The sequence below is a fragment of the Lithobates pipiens genome, unplaced genomic scaffold (genome assembly GCF_037356315.1).
Source record: "Lithobates pipiens isolate NorthernLeopardFrog02 unplaced genomic scaffold, aLitPip1_a1.2 Scaffold_18, whole genome shotgun sequence".
In the NCBI taxonomy this organism is placed as follows: domain Eukaryota; kingdom Metazoa; phylum Chordata; class Amphibia; order Anura; family Ranidae; genus Lithobates; species Lithobates pipiens.
The window spans coordinates 215,183,730-215,201,913 of NW_027507758.1; the positions used below are offsets into that span (position 1 = coordinate 215,183,730).

At 43.3% G+C, this 18,184-nt stretch overlaps 1 protein-coding gene across 5 annotated transcripts in view; it reads right to left on the minus strand.

Moving 5' to 3' along the window:
* The window catches only part of NDUFAF7 (NADH:ubiquinone oxidoreductase complex assembly factor 7), a 483,664-nt gene that overhangs the window by 224,832 nt on the left and 240,648 nt on the right, over positions 1-18,184 (minus strand). For 4 of the 5 annotated variants that reach the window (XM_077486562.1, XM_077486560.1, XM_077486565.1 and 1 more), the window contains one exon: positions 14,370-14,480. The exons of the other annotated variant lie outside the window; for it this stretch is intronic. In XM_077486562.1, the coding sequence (XP_077342688.1) occupies positions 14,370-14,480 (111 nt within the window). The remainder of the gene's footprint in view (positions 1-14,369; positions 14,481-18,184) is intronic. 5 annotated transcript variants of the gene reach the window in all.

Genomic DNA, 18,184 nt, shown 5'->3' on the forward strand with positions numbered 1-18,184 from the left:
AACTGTAATAGGTAGTGAGGCGTGAAATCAAAGATTTACGCCCTTAGAAAGCCTGAAGGCGGTTCTTGGCTTTTGGGGCCCCGTACGCAGCTAGGCTCCCAAAAAGTCCCACATATGTGGTATCCCCGTACTCAGGAGAAGCAGCAGAATTTATTTTGGGGTGTCATTTCACATATGCCCATGGCATGCGTGAGCAATATATCATTTAGTGACAACTTTGTGAAAAAAAAAAATAAAATAAAAAAAGTTTGTAATTTTCCCGCAACTTGCGGCAAAATATAAAATATTCCATGGACTCAACATGCCTCTCAGCAAATAGCTTGGGGTGTCTACTTTCTAAAATGGGGTCATTTGTGGGGGTTTTGTGCCATCTTGGCATTTTATGGCCTTCAAAACTGTAATAGGTAGTGAGGCGTGAAATTAAAAATTTACGGCCTTAGAAAGCCTGAAGGCGGTGCTTGGTTTTCGGGGCCCCGTACGCGGCTAGGCTCCCAAAAAATCCCACACATGTGGTATCCCCGTACTCAGGAGAAGCAGCAGAATTTATTTTGGGGTGTAATTTCACATATGCCCATAGCATGTGTAAGCAATATATCATTTAGTGACAACTTTGTGAAAAATTTATAAAGTTTGTCATTTTCCCGCAACTTGTGGCAAAATATAAAATATTCCATGGACTCAACATGCCTCTCAGCAAATAGCTTGGGGTGTCTACTTTCTAAAATGGGGTCATTTGTGGGGGTTTTGTGCCATCTTGGCATTTTATGGCCTTCAAAACTGTGATAGGTAGTGAGGAGTAAAATGACATATGTATGCCCTTAGAAATCCTGAAGGCGGTGCTTGGCTTTCGGGGCCCCGTACGCGGCTAGGCTTCCAAAAAGTCGACCACATGTGGTATCCCCGTACTCAGGAGAAGCAGCAGAATGTATTTTGGGGTACAATTCCACATATAACCATGGCATGTGTGAGCAATATATCATTTAGTGACAACTTTGTGTAAAAAAAAAAAAAAATTTTTTTTTTTGTCATTATTCAATCGCTTGCGGCAAAAAAATAAAATATTCAATGGGCTCAACATGCCTCTTATCAATTTCCTTAGGGTGTCTACTTTCCAAAATGGGGTCATTTGGGGGGGTTTTGTACTGCCCTGCCATTTTAGCACCTCAAGAAATGAGATAGGCAGTCATAAAATAAAAGCTGCGTAAATTCCAGAAAATGTTTGTAATTTTCCCGCAACTTGTGGCAAAATATAAAATATTCCATGGACTCAACATGCCTCTCAGCAAATAGCTTGGGGTGTCTACTTTCTAAAATGGGGTCATTTGTGGGGGTTTTGTGCCATCTTGGCATTTTATGGCCTTCAAAACTGTAATAGGTAGTGAGGCGTGAAATCAAAGATTTACGCCCTTAGAAAGCCTGAAGGCGGTTCTTGGCTTTCGGGGCCCCGTACGCACCTAGGCTCCCAAAAAATCCCACACATGTGGTATCCCCGTACTCAGGAGAAGCAGCAGAATTTATTTTGGGGTGTCATTTTACATATGCCCATGGCATGCATGAGCAATATATCATTTAGTGACAACTTTGTGAAAAAAAAAAATAAAAAAAAAAAAGTTTGTAAATTTCCCGCAACTTGCGGCAAAATATAAAATATTCCATGGACTCAACATGCCTCTCAGCAAATAGCTTGGGGTGTCTACTTTCTAAAATGGGGTCATTTGTGGGTGTTTTGTGCCATCTTGGCATTTTATGGCCTTCAAAACTGTAATAGGTAGTGAGGCGTGAAATCAAAGATTTACGCCCTTAGAAAGCCTGAAGGCGGTTCTTGGCTTTTGGGGCCCCGTACGCAGCTAGGCTCCCAAAAAGTCCCACATATGTGGTATCCCCGTACTCAACATGCCTCTCAGCAAATAGCTTGGGGTGTCTACTTTCTAAAATGGGGTCATTTGTGGGGGTTTTGTGCCATCTTGGCATTTTATGGCCTTCAAAACTGTAATAGGTAGTGAGGCGTGAAATTAAAAATTTACGGCCTTAGAAAGCCTGAAGGCGGTGCTTGGTTTTCGGGGCCCCGTACGCGGCTAGGCTCCCAAAAAATCCCACACATGTGGTATCCCCGTACTCAGGAGAAGCAGCAGAATTTATTTTGGGGTGTAATTTCACATATGCCCATAGCATGTGTAAGCAATATATCATTTAGTGACAACTTTGTGAAAAATTTATAAAGTTTGTCATTTTCCCGCAACTTGTGGCAAAATATAAAATATTCCATGGACTCAACATGCCTCTCAGCAAATAGCTTGGGGTGTCTACTTTCTAAAATGGGGTCATTTGTGGGGGTTTTGTGCCATCTTGGCATTTTATGGCCTTCAAAACTGTGATAGGTAGTGAGGAGTAAAATGACATATGTATGCCCTTAGAAATCCTGAAGGCGGTGCTTGGCTTTCGGGGCCCCGTACGCGGCTAGGCTTCCAAAAAGTCGACCACATGTGGTATCCCCGTACTCAGGAGAAGCAGCAGAATGTATTTTGGGGTACAATTCCACATATAACCATGGCATGTGTGAGCAATATATCATTTAGTGACAACTTTGTGTAAAAAAAAAAAAAAATTTTTTTTTTTGTCATTATTCAATCGCTTGCGGCAAAAAAATAAAATATTCAATGGGCTCAACATGCCTCTTATCAATTTCCTTAGGGTGTCTACTTTCCAAAATGGGGTCATTTGGGGGGGTTTTGTACTGCCCTGCCATTTTAGCACCTCAAGAAATGAGATAGGCAGTCATAAAATAAAAGCTGCGTAAATTCCAGAAAATGTACCTTAGTTTGTAGATGTGACAACTTTTGCGCAAACCAATAAATATACAATTATTGACTTTTTTTTTACCAAAGACATGTGGCTGAATACATTTTGGCCTAAATGTATGACTAAAATTGAGTTTATTGGATTTTTCTAATAACAAAAAGTAGAAAATATCATTTTTTTTCAAAATTTGCGGTCTTTTTACGTTTATATCGCAAAAAATAAAAATCGCAGAGTCAGTCAAATACCTTTAAAAGAAAGCTCTATTTGTGGGAAGAAAAGGACGCAAATTTCGTTTGGGTACAACATTGCATGACCGCGCAATTACCAGTTAAAGCAGCGCAGTGCCAAAGTGTAAAAAGACCTCTGGTCATTTACCAGCAAAATGGTCCGGTCTGAAAGTGGTTAAAGTGCCAATGTCCTCAAAAGCAAAGTCTGTCAACTTTGAAAAATGAGAGAAGGCAGAGTCTAACTTCGGGACCTTGCTCCAAACCAGGTCTGGGCTGTCCTCAAAAGGGAACTTCCCCTTATGTGCTCTAGAGAAAAAAAAAGGCTTTTTCTCTGGCTCCAAGCATTCTCTCTTGATCATGTCAGACACAAGGGAATGAACCGGGAAGGTGCGACACTTGGAATCTCCTAGCCCTGCATACATGTTATCATGTAGAGAGAGCTCTTTCTTCTCTTCCGCAATTCCTAAAGTCGCATATATCACTTTGAGAAGATCTCCCAAGTCTTCTAAGGATAGTTTGTAGTTAGAGGCTGCCTCTGAATCCTCCTCTTCCTCTGAGTCAGACTCCTCTAAGGCCAGAGTGAAAGAATCCTGCAAGGTGTCCTGAGACATCCCCCCCCCCCCGCCCCCTGTCAACTGAGAACACCCCTAGGGTTCCAAGGATGACTGCAGGGTTCTATGTTCTCCCGACCTTCCAGGATCATCCGCTAAATTATATCTGAATGCCTGAAAAGTAGCCTTGAGCTCATCCTTAATAGTTGAAATCAAATCACCACAAAAGGACGGGGATTCCTCCCTATCCAGGCGTGAAATACAAGACACACAAAGCGTTTTGGTCCAGGGTTTCATTTAGTTTCTCCTTGCAAACAGGACATCTCCTCTTAACTGGTTGGGCAGCACTTTTGGCCTAAACAAACAGAAAGAGACAAGGAAAAAAAAAAACCCACGCTATTTATTTCTGCAAAAAACTAAATTCAGATAACACCCAGGTGCACCTAAGGAAAATCACATAATTTCCTAGTGCCCAAGCAAGCCAACACCCCTTAAACCCCCCACCACTGCAAACACTCAAAGGGGGGAGGGGGAGGTTGATCACTTCCCTCCCTCCCACAGGAGCAACAGGATCCGGACACTGCTCCTGCCTTCACCTTGCCCCCTTGTCTGCATCACTCTCCATCGTTGACTCTAGCAGATGCATGGAAACACACACAGCCAGTCCTTGGATTCAAAATCGCTGCTGCACCGACCCGGAAGTAAGGCACCAGTTGGTCCTTCTCTCTCCCCCTGTGTTCCAGCGCCAGGAAATGACACGGCATGCCGCCGGAAGTCCCGTCTCTTTCCCGAAGGATGTGGCCGAAGGCTCTCCTGGCCACCCGAAAGATGGCGGCCGCCTCTCCCGCAATGCAGCGTGCGCTGCACGCGGGAAAATCAAAACCCTGTGGACGCCAGCTCTGACGAAAAAAAATACACAGGGGCAAAGACCGCCGGCGTACTGGCTCTCCCTGAGCACTGAAGGGGGAGAGAGAGAGAGCCCATGGAACCATCCCCACCGGGAGGCAGATGGGAGGACCAGCCCCTACCAAAAGAAAACTGCAAGGTGAGAACCTACCACTCTCAGGTCCACCCGAGAGATCGTGGCTCCCATCGGAGGTGTTCCACCCAGTTGGAGGACACAAAAAAAAACTGAGGAGGCTGCGTGGAGGCTTTCCTTAAAAAGCTCTGATGGAGGAGGGGTTTCCTTTTGGGAGTTGGAGCCATGATCTCTCGGGTGGCTGTCCTGAAAGTTGTTTTGGAAATTACTAATACCAATGAATGTACCTATGGTTATGTGCTATGTTATTTTGCTCATGTAAATAAACAAATCAATACATCTTTTATCCAGTTGGTGGTCACTTGCCTCATTTAAAGTCCCAAACCCCCTCAATTATTTCCAGAGCTCCAATACAGAATGCGAGCCAGGAGAAGGAGCTCAAGGTGCAGCTACATTTCCTGGTCAACCAAACTTCAAATGACATGGCTAATCTAGTCAGTGGAACAGATATCTTTACACACATGGATTATGCAATATTACTGTATTATACTGAATATTACTGTGGCCTGTGTAGCAGCCAGGTGCAAGGATATTATCAGACTACTGGCAAAACATTTACAATACACAAATTAACGTGATGGGACACTGGAGCTTGTAATACTTGTAATAAAAAGGATTACACACAATAAAATTATTCACCAGCATAAAATCAAAATATGTCTATCACAGTTTCCTCTGTATATTTATCGACTGCACCTCAGGATGCACCAGAAAGAGTGTCTAATGCATAAGTGTATGACAAGTTTGCACTGTACAAAGACTTATCTCTATACCATTTGATAAAGCTGTAGATGTACATTTGCACTGTTAGCTATATGAAGATAACATTTATGATGGTGTGTGCATTTGATTCAACGTTGTATAGCTGGATTCCTAAAACTCATGCGGAATAATGAGGACGCAAGTAAAAAATCTTATTGTGAAATGCACTTTTGGGGATATACTAACAAAACAACAAAATCCTGCGAGCCTTAAAGAACCCCCTATCTATCTGCCACTAACCAGCTGCAAACGTTAAACACTTCTCATACGTTTGTGTACATTAAAACCAAAATTTAATATATGCTGCGCTGGAACGGCTATGCACTGAATAATCTGTATCTTAATCTATAGTTATAGATCCACAAAAATATAATATGCATAAAATAGTAAACATACAACTGGTATAAAGTGCAAGTGCAAAATATAGAAAAACAAATAGACCCCTTTCACACCACACCGCCGATAGCGCGGGCGGCAAAACGCCGCTATTTTTATCTGCATTTTACTGCCGGATTTGCGGCGCATTTCGGCTGCTAGCGGGGCGCTTTTACCCCCGCTAGTGGCCGAGAAAGGGTTAAAACCGCTGGCAATATGCTGCAATAACTGCGTTTTGCCAGCGGTATTACAGCGCTGCCCCATTGATTGCAATGGGGAGCAGCGGTGGAGGAGCGGTAAACACACCGCTCTTTCACCGCTCCAAATTAGCTGCTGGCAGGACTTTTCCCTGACGTCCTGCCAGCGCACCACTGTAGTGTGAAAGCCCTTGGGCTTTCACACTACATGGTGCAGCTTCTTTAGGGCAGATTGCAGGCGCTATTTCTAACGCTATAACGCCTGCAAAATGCCCTGGTGTGAAAGGGGTCATAATGTGCACAAAATCTGTAAACGCACAACTAAATATAAAGGAACTAAAATATCAATAATAATAATAATATTAGATGAAAAAAGTGCTAAATGCATACATATGTGATAGCAAACATGTATAAATAAAAGACTTAAAAAAAAAAAAAAAAAGTGCAAGTGCATAAACCATACAAGTGTCTCTATATTAAAAAAACTGTTCTTTGTGGCAGCCTGTCTTGGGCTGTGATAAGAAATACAAAAAGTTAATTGATGTGAGACTAGATGCAGGTGACGTGATCGCCAGTGATCATACTATTGACATGCTTGTTACATCCAACCTTGGCTCTAAATCATGCATAGGTGAAATCCGGGAACCCCTTATGGTAATAAGCTCACCTCAGAGCATGTGACCAGCTTTTACATGGAGTCAAAAAACGTATATGAATCACTATAGGGTTCCGAGCTGTTACACTGGCTCAGTAGTATCCTCAATGCAATGATCTCAGAAGCACATGAAAAAAGGAAAAAGACTAATAGTGCAATACCTTTTTTCAAAATTTAATAGACAAGTTAAAAAACATTCCCCCGCTGGAGTACTCGGATGTATAAGGTGCGTCAGTGCACCGTACTTCATAAGGCTCAATAGAATACTGTAAACAGTATAGGAATGATTTGTATCTCCTCTAGGCAGGTGTACTGTCTCTCGCTCCGTCCTGGCCCCTCCCCTACGCGTGTTGATACTCAGGGTGTGGTGTATCTTCTTCAGGGAGTTTTTGACCCCACACGTGTTTTGACACAGTGTAAAAGCTGGTCATACGCTCTGAGGTGAGCTCATTAACATAAGGGGTTCCTGGATTTCACCTTTGCATGATTCAGAGCCACGGTTGGATGTAACAAGCATGTCAATAGTATGATAACTGGAGATCACGTCACCTGCATCTAGTCTCACATCAATCAACATTTTGTGTTTCTTATCACAGCCCAAGACAGGCTACCACAAAGAACTGTTTTTTAATATAGAGACACTTGTATGGTTTATGCACTTGCACCTTTTTTTTATTTTTATAAGTCTTTTATTTATACATGTTTGCTATCACATATGTATGCATTTAGCACTTTTTTTCATCTAATATTATTATTATCGATATTTTATTTCCTGGTGTGTTATTGTGCATGGCACCTTGCAACTCTAAGCCCTTTGTACACACGGTCGGACATTCCGACGGTAAAATGTCCGATCGGACCGTGTTGTCGGATAATCCGACTGTGTGTAGGCTCCATCGGACTGTTTCCGTCGGAATATCCAAAGTTGAGCTGGGCTATAAAACTTTGACAACATGATCCGATCGGACTTTGTCCGATTGTGTGTAGAGAATTCCAATCGGACAAAGTGCCACGCAGGCTCAGATCAAATTCCTAGACCAAAGCTATTGGCTACTAGCCTGAACGTAGTCCCGTCGTAACGAAATAATGTCGTCACGTTACGTACGATCGGATTTTCCGACAACTTTGTCCGGCCGTGTGTACGCAACACAAGTTTTGGACAAAATCCGTCGGACAAAATCCCATGGATTTTGTTGTCGGAATGTCCAACCGTGTGTACAAGGGCTAAGGGGTCCATATAACCTCACAGAGTTTTATTGGCTCTTGTGCACTTTATATTTAGTTGTGCGTTTACAGATTTTGTGCACTCTATTTGTTTTTCTATATTTTGCACTTTACACCAGTTGTAGGTTTACATTCTTGTGGATTTATAACCATAGATTAAGATACAGATTATTCAGTGCATAGCCATTCAAGCGCAGCGTATATACAATTTTGGGGATATACTGTTTGAGAGTGGGGGTACCCCAAATTTGTTTGCTGGCTTTAAAGGATGATAATTTTTTAAAGTACAAAGGAACATGTGATTTCTTTATTTTTTTATAAAAAAAGGTTTAACCGATTTTCTGACCAGCTCACATCTTTTTACGGGGGCAGAATGGCACCCCTGCATGAAAACCCGTAAGGTACGGGGTTCCCTTTAAGAGCCACCAGAGGGCGCTTACCCACTGCACGTCGCCGGCCACAAGCAATTGTACGCGCGAGGGCCAGTATGGGCCTTTGTGGGTGTAAACCTCCCTGTTCTGTCAGGGGAGAGGAGACATGTCATTTGTTCCTGCTGAGTAGGAACAATATGTCTCCTCCCCTAGTCAGTCCTATCCCTATACAGTTAGAACACACTGAGGGAACACACATTTAACCCCGCGATTGCCCCCTAGTGTTAACCCCTTCCCTACCAGTGACATTTATACAGTAATCAGTGCATGTTTATAGCACCGATCGCTGTATAAATGTCAATGGTCCCAAAAATGTGTCAAAAGTGTCCGATCTGTCGCAAAACCGTAAAAAAATAAAAATAAAAAAATAAGCAGATCACCACCATTACTAGTAAAAAAAAAAAAAAAAAAAGTCATAAATCGTTCCCATAGTTTGTAGATGCTATAACTTTTTGCGCAAACCAATCAATATATGCTTATTGAGATTTTTTTTGCCAAAAATATGAAGAAGAATACATAATCGGCGTGAACTGATGAAGAAATGTATTTATTTATTTTTTAAATTGGGGGGTATTTATTTTAGAAAAAAAGTAAAAAAACATTTTTTTCCCAAAATTGATGCTCTTTTTTTGTTTATAGCACAAAAATTAAAAACTGCAGGGGTGATCAAATACCCCAAAAGAAAGCTCTATAGGGGGTAAAATCACCCAGGGCTGAAGTGGTTAATATTTGATTTAAATTGTTTTTGAGTGCACTATATTCCATAGTTACAGTCTTGCGGTTTTCATTCAGTCCACTCACATTTCTGGCACAGATTCGACTGGTGTTCGAACATAATGTTTACCTATGGTGTGCAGTAGAGTGATATAGATTTCAATAGGACTAGGAAACTGATCTGTCTTCCAACCCCATAAAGGTCTACGAGGTTCTACTGCACATGTGTAGGAAGAGGGGCCGACCCAATGTTTAATGAAAGTGCTACTGATCTCCTCCGGCACTCTCCAAAAATATCACAAATAAGCTCCCAGCACAGAAAGTCTCCCAACATTAATTAACTTATTTGCGACTTACTTCAGTAGATCATGTGACATGAAGCTTAATTAAAAATGATAAATTAGAGAGAATTTATGTGCTGGAAGCCGACTGCTGATATTTGCAACGAACATTGCAGATTAGAGGAAAACAGCAGATAGGTAAAACAAGAAGCATCGCCATTTAAAGGTAGACCAGCACCATCCAGAGCAACCATATCGATGTGCGAAGCACATCTAGACAGCAGATGAGTATGTGTTGTAATCGGACATGGTTTTCTAATTCTTCACCCTGTCAGCTCACACCACCTAGCAGCTTTTGCTGTGGCGCGTGCACAACTGCAATCTCTTGCTTGGAAGATCACCCCACCAATCCCTCCCAACCCAACAGGACTTCATTTAGATTTACAGATGACAGCTCTTCACAGAGAAACCACGCACCATAGCAACTGCAACCACCCTCCTCAAGACTGCTACATCAGCACCTCCCACCGCTGTGATTGCAATCCATTTCTTATCACCATGTCTGAATTGAAAGTGAAAAAACAAAAACTTAAAAAATAGTAAATCTCCAAACCAAATAAAAATGTTCTAAACATAAGCTAAAATCTCATACAATAGTATTAACAGTTTTTCTCGGGCAAAATGGAATACATTTAAGTTCACCAAGCTATAATGATCATTTTATTCTACAAATAGAAGAAAGAAAAAAAGTGTATGTCGGACTTTACTGGCAGAGTACGCATGTCAAAAAAACAAAAACAAACACATTTTATTACATAAATGTTAAAACAGCAATAATATAAAAGATTTCATGGGTATACATAGCAATAGGAACAGTACAATCTGCCATATATTGTACATTAACCAAGAGCAGAATATCTATATTATATATATATATATATATATATATATATATATATATATATATATATATAGACACAGTGATGCAGGCAAGTTTGCCGAATATTATATTACCGTATATACTCGAGTATAGGCCGACCCGAATATAAGCCGAGGCCCCCAATTTACCCCCAAAAAAACTGGCAAACTTATTGACTCGTGTATAAGCCGAGGGTGAGACATGCCCGTCCATCCCTGTGTGTCCGTCCGTCCCTGTGTGTCCGTCCATCCCTGTGTGTCCGTCCATCCATCCCTGTGTGTGTCCATCCATCCATCCATCCCTGTGTGTGTGTGTCTCCATCCATCCATCCATCCATCCCTGTGTGTGTGTGTCTCCATCCATCCATCCATCCATCCCTGTGTGTGTGTCTCCATCCATCCATCCATCCCTGTGTGTGTGTCTCCATCCATCCATCCATCCCTGTGTGTGTATCCATCCATCTGTGTGTGTGTGTGTGTGTGTGTGTGTGTGTGTGTGTGTGTGTGTGTGTGTGTGTGTGTGTCCAGCCTACCTGTGTCCCGAGCCTTTGTCCCGAGCCTCCGTCCCGTGTCGTGCCTTGCCTTCGTCCCGTCCCGTCCCGTGCCTTGCCTTGCCTCCGTCCCGTGCCCTCTTCGTCGGCGGCCATTGTAAAATTCAAAAGCCGCGCCTCCTCCTTCGCCTGTGATAGGCGGAACACTGAATTTCCCAGCAGCCTGTGTTCCGCCTATCACAGACGTCGTATCATCCTCGTCCGTAGTACGAGGATGATACGACGTCCGTGATAGGCGGAACACAGGCTGCTGGGAAATTCAGTGTTCCGCCTATCACAGGCGAAGGCGGAGCCGGAGGCGCGGCTTTTGAATCAGAATGGCCGCTGTCTGTCTGCTCGACACGCTGATCGAGCGGGCAGACAGCGATGACTCGAGTATAAGCCGAGGGGGGCACTTTCAGCCTCAAAAAAGAGGCTGAAAATCTCGGCTTATACTCGAGTATATACGGTAATATGCTAGAACTATTATTTTCAGCAAAGACAGCCAATGGGAGCTGAAAATAACAGTTGCATGGTTGAAAATAACACAAGCATTACATCTTATATATTAAATATTTACAACAATGTGAGGGGTGTACTCACTTTTGTGAGATACTGTATACAAAAGTAAATGTCATACAGTTCCCTTTGTGACTATTTTATAGAGAGATAATAGGCACACAGACAGAATGGATCATAGGCACAGAAAAGTGAGCGAATCACATTGTTTATTGTTGCAATTTTGTAAACTGGGTGTCCTAGTGAGTATATTGGTGGTGGGTCACTTGGTGATTTTATGGGGAGGTTGAGAGGGGGTCTGCTGTCAGGTCTTACACACATTTTGATTAAAATATTTGAAATTTTTGGTAGCCTCAGTTGGTGTCTTGTTTTCCATGTCTTTTTTGTTTCTGTTATGTTTGCTGTGGTACACAAATGTCACATTAAGGCGGAGTTCCAGTCATTTGGGTGTTGACAGCAGCTACGGAAATATTTTAGGCACTTTGAATCTGCAATGACCTAATTTCTGTGGGGAGCTCGGCCTAGGTTTTGGCTGACAATACTGCAAAGAACATGGACTGAGGGTGGACTGGCATGCCCAAATTTATTTGCATAATACCTTGCCGCCCTGCTTACTCAGGCCCACAAACTGTTGCTGATGAAACCAACGCTGCTGTAGTGCTCAAGGCAGCACAGCTGGGCTCTTATGAAGCCCTACATAATATACTATATAGGAGGCCGGTCAGCCTTATTCCCGATCACTCAGTCTATGAGAGCTGCCATTAAAGTGGTTGTAAACCCTTACAAACCACTTTGACCTACAGGTAAGCCTAAATTAAGGCTTACCTGTAGGTCCAAGCAATATCTCCTAAACCTATATGGTTTAGGAGATATTTGCCCGAAAACCGGCACCGCTGTCTGCGGCGCATGCGCCGTAGACAGCGGCACGCAGGCGCACTAAGCGCGGCATTTCCAAAAATGGAGCTGCCGCGCGTGTCGACTCCCGTGCGCATGCACGGGAGTGACGTCATCGCGGCTTCGCCGAATGACAGCGGCGGAGCTGCGAGACGCCACCAGCAAGATGGATGCGGCGGACTACAGGGGACAGCGGCGACTTCGCTGGCTCCTGTGTCAGGTAAGTGACACATAATGGGCTACTATGCGATGCATAGTAGTCCATTATGCTTTGCCTTTGCAGGGAATGAAAGAGGAAGTAAACCCATCAGGGTTTACTTCCTCTTTAAGGCTTGGCAACTTCAGCATCTGGTATCCTAGAATACGTTTTCACCACATACATCATTATAGCAGAATCCCTCTCTAAAGCAATTTTGCTTAAATGCTGACCCTATTATGTGGGCCTCTAAGGGGATAAAATATCTTAGCCAAATTTGTGAAGGGGGGGTGCTCCAACATTCGACTCCCTAAAAGAGAAATACGCTCTCCGCCAAATCATATTTGTTCAGATACCTTCAGTTGCGACATGCCTTTCAGCTGCAATTTGTCAATCAGTCTATAACTATTAGCTCGTCTGGAATTGAATCCTTACTACGTGAGGATATTCTATACAAAAAACAACACTCTCCTCCATATATAAAAGACCCTTCAACCCACCGTTCATGATGGCCTTGACAAATTATTAGCGCGTTGGCGAACGGAGGTGCTAGAGTTAGATTCAGAGGACTGGGAGGATGTTTGGGACTATCCTATGCAAAGCTTGGTCTCAGCCAGAGGCATGCTAATAAAATTTAAGATTCTTCACAGAGTTTATCTAACGCCTCAAAGGTTACATAAAATGTATCCCTCACACTGTTGGTGATGTCCGGCAGACACTGCCACGTTCCTGCATGTGTTTTGGGAGTGTCTGGGGTATATAATAATTCTGATCAGCGGTTTCCCAATGTATCTGCACAGTTACCACCACTGCTGTACCATTATCTATTGACATTTGTATTTTAGGTCTCGTTCATTTACTGGCCACCTCTAAGGCCATGAGAACTCAGATAGGCCTTATTGTTTTACGCACTCAAGTCTATACTTATTAAATGGAAATCTGCTCAGGCACCTACCTTTGACAGCTGGAATACTGTTGCAAAGAAAATGGTCCCATTGTATAAATTTATTTATGAATCTATGGGATGCCCAAAAAAATTCTCCAAGGCATGGGATATTTGGACAGAATCCAGGGATACCATCGGGTCATCCATAGGATGTTCTGTTTTGCTATGGTCTACCTTTTTGGTTCTGTCCTGGACAATGGGAGACTGTCCTATGATGTTTACTTAGTACACTCCAACTACCTTGAATTCCAATCCTGGGTATGCACAATAGGCTTTGTTGTGTAACATTTACCTCATAATCTTAAACTGTAGCTGCTGACTTTTAATAAACACACACTTACCTGTCCAAAGGTCCAGCGATGCACTCACCCCAGCAGTTTTCTTCCTCTCTCCCCCCTCGGCAGCGCCGGCATAATTACTATGGGCACTCGGCTGTGAAAGCTTGAGGCTTCACAACCAGGTGCCACTGCACATTCGTGAGCGGTGCTGCGCTCTGTGATTGGTCCTGAAGTCTTCTGGAACATGTCCTGTGTCCCAGAAAACTTTGGGAGGAGGGAGGGGGGGAGGATAAATTCCACTTCTGAATGCCTAAGGCAACCAAAGGAAGTGACTGCGGGTACCTGTGGATAGTTCTTTCCATCGGAAAGATTTAAGTCAAGTGATTGGTTGTCATGTGCAATGTGCAATAAAAACAAGTATTTTTGAAATTAAGACGTGTCGAGCTTTCATGTCAAAAAACTGTCAAAATGTGATTATTAATACAGTTATTGTGTGACATATTGTATGTGCGGGTGACTTTAACCTCAGTGTTTTTCTATGACAATTTATTTATTTATTTCAATAAAAGAGCGTGCATTTTTACATTGTGATGTATTTGGTGCCCTAAAAAATTCCAGTCAACCTTTTGTAAAAACTTTTGTAAATGTTAAACCTTATCTGAAAAAAAGTATCTCTACTACAAGACAGAACAAAAAATAATACTAAAAGACAGATTTCTGGAAAAATCCTGAGAAAAAGTGAAAAAAAAAAAACTTTGCGTATTCAGGAAGTTGCAGGTTACAGAAGAAAAAAACATGAAAAAGTGCAAACCATCATTTCATGTTTTACTTACTCTTAAAATGTCACCCATTAGTGAGCCTCTCCCAGGACCAAGTTCCACTAAATTAAGAGATTTTGACTTCCCTCCAGATATCCATTCACTGACACACCATATCCCAATTAGCTGAAATTGTAAACATATGAATAAATATCAGTTTATATAATTAGAAATGCACAGATTAATGGTTTAAGATCTCTGTTAGGGATTATAAAATTAGGGGGGGGGGGGGATACTGCTTATTGCTTACATTTTCTGGTGCAAGTCCCTTTGCCTCTACAGTAAAGCCGGCCTGGTTCAGGCAGGATGGGTGTGTGTGGTGTTGTTGCTGAGGTGGGGGAGGAGCACAATCGTGAGGCCAGACTGAGCGGACGAGGGAGGCTCCTGGTGGACGAGCTGCAGCCAGCAGCATAAGAGGCTGGGATATGTGGCAGAGGTGAAAGTCCACTGCACCCCCAGAACATCACCAGGACAGCAGGTGCTCGAATAGGCAGCCAGCCTGAAGGAGGAGAAGGAGGGAAGGCAGCCCTGAGCACAGGAGAGAACACTGAGTGACACACCTGGAGGACCCCCTCCTATACCCTCCCTTGGAGACTTGGAAGGAACATGCAGGGGGAGAGGTGAACAAACAGTTATGAGGTTTGTATGCGATCAGCCTATGCACTGCTAACTGAACATGAAAACTTTGCTGAAAGAGTGAAAGTCTACATTTGCATGTGGAAATCTAATTGATTGAGAAGCCTGGCATGTATATTCTCCTGTCTGCACATGTGTGATCCTCCAATAGGGAATACATATAAGGGAGCAAATGGATTAATGGACTGTGCACAGTAAGCATTACCCTTATATATGCTATACATGTAAATCTAAATCACGCTATTCGTAATGGACTAGGAAACCCTATTGAAATCCTGTTGAATGTGAAAAATCTGCATCTTTAACTGCAATACCCTGCTAACTGTGAAAACCTAATTTGTGCATTTTCTCACCTGCTCTAGTGTGACCTCCTTAAATAAGAGAGGTGAGCAAACTGATGAACGGACTGTGAGCAGGTGGTATTTTTGCACGGGCCTGTCAAGAAATCGGTTTATGTTATGGTAAGCAGACTGTGAAACTCTCACAAACTCTGTGAAAATTTGGTATATGTATCCCTCTGCCAGCCCCACTGAGATCCACTAATGGAAGTATTTATAGGGGAACAGGCAAATGGACTGTAAATAGCAAGAACCATTTTTATATATATATATATATATATATATATATATATATATATATATATATATATATATATATATATATATATATATATATATATATATATATATATATAAAACTATTCTCACAACTTGCTGATGAGCTGGTAATTAATGGTGAAATCCTGTGGAATATGAAAAACTTTCACTCTGAATGTGCTTTTGCAAACCCTCCTAATGGTAAAAAAAACTTGCGTGTGGGGGCGTGGCCTGGACGAGAACCTAGATGGCTGCCTGACTTCAGAGCTCCTGCATTCTGGGGACCATCTTTCGCTTTTCAGGGAGCCTGAAGCATTAGACAACCATGCAGAGATCAACCAGGATCTCCTCGACCTCCCGCGCATCCACCTACAGCGGTACGCAATTGAGCCGAAACATCCCGGAGCTGTTCTGGACCCAACGCTAGCTGGCTCACGTTGCCTCCCACATGGCCTCACAGGCCCAAGCCCTGACCTCGCCTGGTGAGACACCGCAGATGTCAGGAGCGGAGACGCCCTCCCTCCTGCGGACCCAACCGCCCCAGCCTTCTGGACCTGGAGAAATTTGCCACTGACATCAAGAGCACTGTGACGGCCGCCATTGCTGATCTCCGCTCTGACAGTCAGGCAGTAGCACACCGCATCAGTGATGTGGAAGAAACCACACGGATCCATGCTGCAGCTATCCGTCAAGTCCAGGGGACAAATGATGCACAGCTCCCACACCTTCTAGATCTCCACAGGCATGTGGAAGATCTGGACAATCGTGGGCGCAGGCATAATATAAGGATACGCGGGGTGCCTGAAAACACTGATCCTGGCCTGCTTTAACAAACTGTAAGTAATATCTTTATGATCTGATTGATCGCCCAGCTGACTCTACAATAGGGATGGAAAGAATTCACTGAGCATTACATCCTCAACCCCGGGACGACGAAACACCCAGGGAAGTAATTTGCTGCATTGTGAATTTCCCCCTGAAAGAGGAAATCCTTAGAAAAGCGTCGAATAATTCACAATGGCACAGAAATTAAACTGTTCCAGGATTTACCCCAGATGACCTTGCAGAACAGGAGGGCATTGTGCCCCATGTTGGAAGCCCTACAATCTCTGAATATACAATACCGATGAAAATTCCCTTTTGGGTTATCTGCGGCCGCCAGGGGGGCGTGAGGCCTTGCTCCATATGCCGGATGACCTGCAAGCCTTTTGCGATCAACGTGATCTCCCTTGCATTGAGTTTCCGGATTGGTATTCCTTCTACTACCCAATGGAACCATGACTACCAGTCTCTCTGAACCCACGCCGAAAGCCCAGCGACAAAGACCCAGGAGACATTGGGATGCTCCATCTTCTCCAAAGAGGGGAAGAGGGGGAAATAAAAATAAAAAATGCTAGCTCTCACAGAATTTTGGATGGACCCACCGCTATATATACATCGCCTGTCACCCTCTTATGAACTGATCCCAAAATGCATTGACACACACACGCTCTCCATGGCACCAATCATGTCTGAACTAGGTGGGATGCCAGCTTGATTCCACCCCATGAATCCTTACACCGTGCTTTACTGTGGGTAAGGGAGAAAGATGCCCATATACCCTAGACTCCTAAAAATGCCCATGTAAAATTATCACACTGAAGGAGAGCTTGTGTGGCGTCTAGTGTACCTTACATACTCTACCAGGTAATGGTACATTTCCTATAATTATGGCTGTCAGGTAATTCACTTTATACAGGAAGTGGGGGCGTGGGGTGCTCCGGGAATCTGTAAAATGCCCCTCTTACCCACCCGTAACTATTTAGACTTGCTCTATTTCAGAGCTGGTCATCAAGGCCCTTCCTCTAGACCTTTTCATGCACTCTGGATTCTTGAATACACCAAGTACAACCCCTCGCACACAGATCAATAATGGTGGCGGTAACTACAGAGGTATAGTCCAGCATCACAAATCAAATGTGGACCTGCACTGATGGGAATTGACGTCCCGGATCTGTTGCAGTACATAAAATCCTACAGATATAAATCCCCCGTTTTTGACGCTCTTCCTCTCCTTCCTTCTCTCCCTCCCCCTTCCCCCCCGTCTCGTTCCACTCTTTCCCCCACTCCCCTTTCCCGCCCTGTACCCCCCCACCTTTTTTTTCTGGTAGACACTGTACATCCTGGGGCAGACTCCAATCAGATATGGAGCATTTCAATTTAAGCTTAATATGGAACCTTCAGGCAGAGTGTTACCCTTAAACCCTCAAAGTTACCCAACGCTTACACAAGTCTTTGAGGCACTATTCTTCCTTTTCAATGGTTTAAAAATGAAGTCACTGGTTATATGTTGTATGGTCGTTTTTTTCTGGTTTAAAGATACATCTATGACCTATAGTTGCTCCCCACTGATACTTCTTTCTACTACATGCACTACCTATGACCCACGGTCCCTGGAGTGCAGAACCATCCATGGTTCTCCCGTTCATACTTCTGTCCCCACCCAGTGGTCCCATTTGGGCCCTCGCTGACAAACTAGCCTTCCCTTCTACAGGTGGAATAGTATCTCTATCCCCACCTCTGATACATCCCTAGACCCCATACTCTCTTTCCCTTAAC